Source organism: Malus domestica, chromosome 11, assembly GCF_042453785.1.
Source record: "Malus domestica chromosome 11, GDT2T_hap1".
Classification (NCBI taxonomy): Eukaryota; Viridiplantae; Streptophyta; class Magnoliopsida; order Rosales; family Rosaceae; genus Malus; species Malus domestica.
This window is the reverse complement of record NC_091671.1, coordinates 23953118-23956392: the sequence shown is the minus strand read 5'-3', so window position 1 is coordinate 23956392 and position 3275 is coordinate 23953118. Positions and strand designations below refer to the sequence as shown.

At 43.5% G+C, this 3275-nt stretch overlaps 1 protein-coding gene across 1 annotated transcript; it reads left to right on the top strand.

The window, feature by feature from the left end:
• The first annotated feature begins 2235 nt into the window (after positions 1-2235).
• Positions 2236-2658, top strand: LOC139189495 (uncharacterized). The gene has a single exon (XM_070808453.1). It carries the CDS (start codon positions 2236-2238, stop codon positions 2656-2658), a length of 423 nt encoding a protein of 140 aa, XP_070664554.1.
• The last annotated feature ends 617 nt before the right edge of the window (positions 2659-3275 follow it).

Genomic DNA, 3275 nt, shown 5'->3' with positions numbered 1-3275 from the left:
TTATGTCAAAGTCACTCCATCAGGAGGGTTAAGCCACTTAGTCATGGAGGCAAGTGAATGCGCAACAAGGGATCTCTAACCTTCAAACCGTTTGGGGGAGAATACTCTATGATATGATTAAGAATCTCTGGCCAGAGTATGAATGAGATTTAGGAAGTCGTTCCAAATCACATTCAAGGTAATCATATAAGCACACAAATCACATTGGACAGTAGACATGAATAAACTATCAAACCAAACAATGTGGTCAAGAGTATTGTATTAGAGAAAGACCGTATTGCATTTGTAATCCTAAACTGAATAGGTTTTCCACCTCTTCTGATTAGATTGGGTAACCATGATATGCTGCTAGGTGTCACTCATGATTTGTGGAAGCCCTAAATGCGTATAATCACTAAAGGGAGAATTGAAAGTAAGTTTCAATTCACAATCGATTTGAAATGGTTTTAATCGCCCACTGCCTCGCTAAAAGGAACCTAATGGATCGTACACCGTGTAAGGTGGAGATTGAAGAAACAATGGAGATGAGTAAGAATAATTAAATGGTTTAATTATTTATGGCAAGGATTAATTAGTATGTTAATTAATCAAACGAATAAGTTCGTTAAAGACCTCGTGATAGTTTTGGACCTTAAGGCCCAATGGGCTTCGAACGTCAAGCCCATTGAATTAAGTTGTATGACAACTTAATGAATAATGATTCACAAAGGCCCAATTAGCCCAATAATACCCTAAGGCCGGCTATTTAGAGATGGAGTGAGTTTTGGACTTATTTACAAGTTTGCCACTCCAATGAATTAAGATATAAATATGATTTTATAGCCAAAATTCATTTAGGGTTTTCTTGTGGGGAAAGGATGAGAACACAAGCTCTCCTTTCTCTCTAAAGTGGCCGGCCTCCTTGGAGGGTTTAGCTAGCAATCCTACTACTCCAAGGTCACTCATTTCTTCTCCAATCTAACCTTGGTGAAGAGACTTAGAGGTTCTCAATTTTGGGAACTTGGAGAAACCTATTCTTCCATCCAAATCCATGGATCTAAGAAGCAAGGAATGAAGGCCCTATCTCTTGGGTGATTATCCTTTGCTTATGCAAAGAGGAATCAACAAATGTATAAATTTCTCAACTCACTTTGTTTTGAGTTGAGTCTTGGTTCACCAATCAACTAGGCTTTGAATTTCATGGTTAATGTTTTGTTTTTAAGTGCATACAAGCATGATTCCGCCTTTGAATTGTTAATTGCATGCTATAGATGTTACTTAAATGAACATGTTTTTCACAAAATTTTCTTCACTGGCTTGTGGCCCAATCTATTCTAAGGCCACCTTCAGCGGTTTAGATTCTGACCACAGGTCCCACGATTGATTCAGGGTTACTTACACCCCACTTTTTTTTGTAGGAATGCCTGATTTGGGCTTAAACTTTGTACTTATAGTCCACTATACATCCACCATACATGGAGATGCCCATTTTCCAGACTCTTCCAATCTGAATGGCGACCACCACCTGTCTCAGTAGTTCACCAATTTAACGATCGCCTTCGAACTACAAACCACCTTGGTGAACCAACTCCTTGATAGGTCAAGAGCAGAAGAACGTGACTTATTTCAACAACGTCCCGACAAAGAGCTGCTTAGCCCTCCATGAACCATGCGTTCGGGTAGTGTGCACTCTTTTGGACCCTCGGGGAAACGTCTTATTTTGCCTACATGCATAGAGAAGCATTCATTCCTAACTCGGTTTACGACTCAGTGTGCATTCGAGGTTGGGTCACTCAAGACTTTCATGGAGAAGCGTCTACATAAGGCTAGGCCCACAAAGAGATCTTCCTACGAGGTAACGGAGCAGGTAGTCGCATGATGCCCAAAAGAGAGCACAAGAGCGATCTAGTTTAAATTCCACTAGTAGCCCCTCACCAAGGGCGACTATGAGGAGGACATGCCGAAAAGTAACATGGATCAGCAGGTCAACACTAGAGGCAGTTGGAGGCTCTGCTACCTCATCAGGCACAAATCCTAAAGGAAGTACAAAGGCTCGTAGCAGAGAAGTTACGCGGATTATAACGCATTGGCACTACCGACAATACCCTACGAAGAGACGTGGCCAACCTGAGCATGTCACCTTTTATGGACGAGATCTAGTAGACGGAACCACCGAGGAAGTTCAGCTGGCCACATTTCACCTTATTCAAAGGAGATGAATATCCGGACTGGCACTTGATGCACTACCGAAGTGTCATGACACTCTACATCAACGATAATGCTCTCATGTGCAAGATCTTTGCCACAACGCTCCAAGACGAGGAGCAAGACTGGTTCCACACCCTGCCACCACGTTCAATTCGAAACTTCAGTGAAATTTCCTTGGTTTTCTCTAAGGAATATTCATTCTACCGCTCGATCAAGAAGAAGTCTGACCACCTCTTTAGCATGAAGAATGACCCGAATGAGTCACTCCACACTTACGTCAAGAGATTCAAAGTGAAGAAAGCAAAGATTGTCGGATGCGATAACAGCATCGTATGCTTAGCTTTCCGAATGGGGCTTTTAGTAGATCACCCACTTTCCAAGGAATTGATTATGGGCGAGAATTTGTCCCTGGAAAACTTTTATGCTTTGGTAGAAAGGCACTCCCTTTGGGAGGAGGAAAAACGCTCCTAGAAGCCGCCTGAGTAGCCGCGCAAAGACTCAGAACCAACTCAAAAGAAGGCGAGCGATAAACCGCTCAATAACAAAAACAAGCTAGGAGACAAACGCAGGGACCGGTCCCCAACAAAGGGAGGCACAACGCCCAAGACGTACACCAAGTTCTCAGTCTCGATTAGCTAAATCCTTTGCAACTTCAAGGACAGGCCATGGTTTAAGCCGTCACCACTTTTAAGGGGCGACACCTCCAAGATGGACCAGACCAAATACTGCGCATTCCACAGAGGTCCTGGGTACACAACCAATGATTTCACCACATGGAAAAGGTACCTTGAGCAGCTCGTGAAGGAAGGCAAGTGCGACCAGTTTTTCAACAAACCAGCTGCCCAGCCAAGGTGAGAAGTAGATGCCGATGCCGAACCCCCAACCAAGACAATCTGAATCAACATATCCAGTAGCTGAGATTGGTCAATCAAGTTCAAGCAGTAGATGCTGTACTTGGACCAATTATCGGCTTCACCGAGCAGGATCCTGAGGGAGTAGACTTTCCTTATGATGACGCTCTGGTGATTTTTGTACAACTGGCCCACGACATCGTTGACCGAGTCATGTGGAGAACTACAGCTCAATCA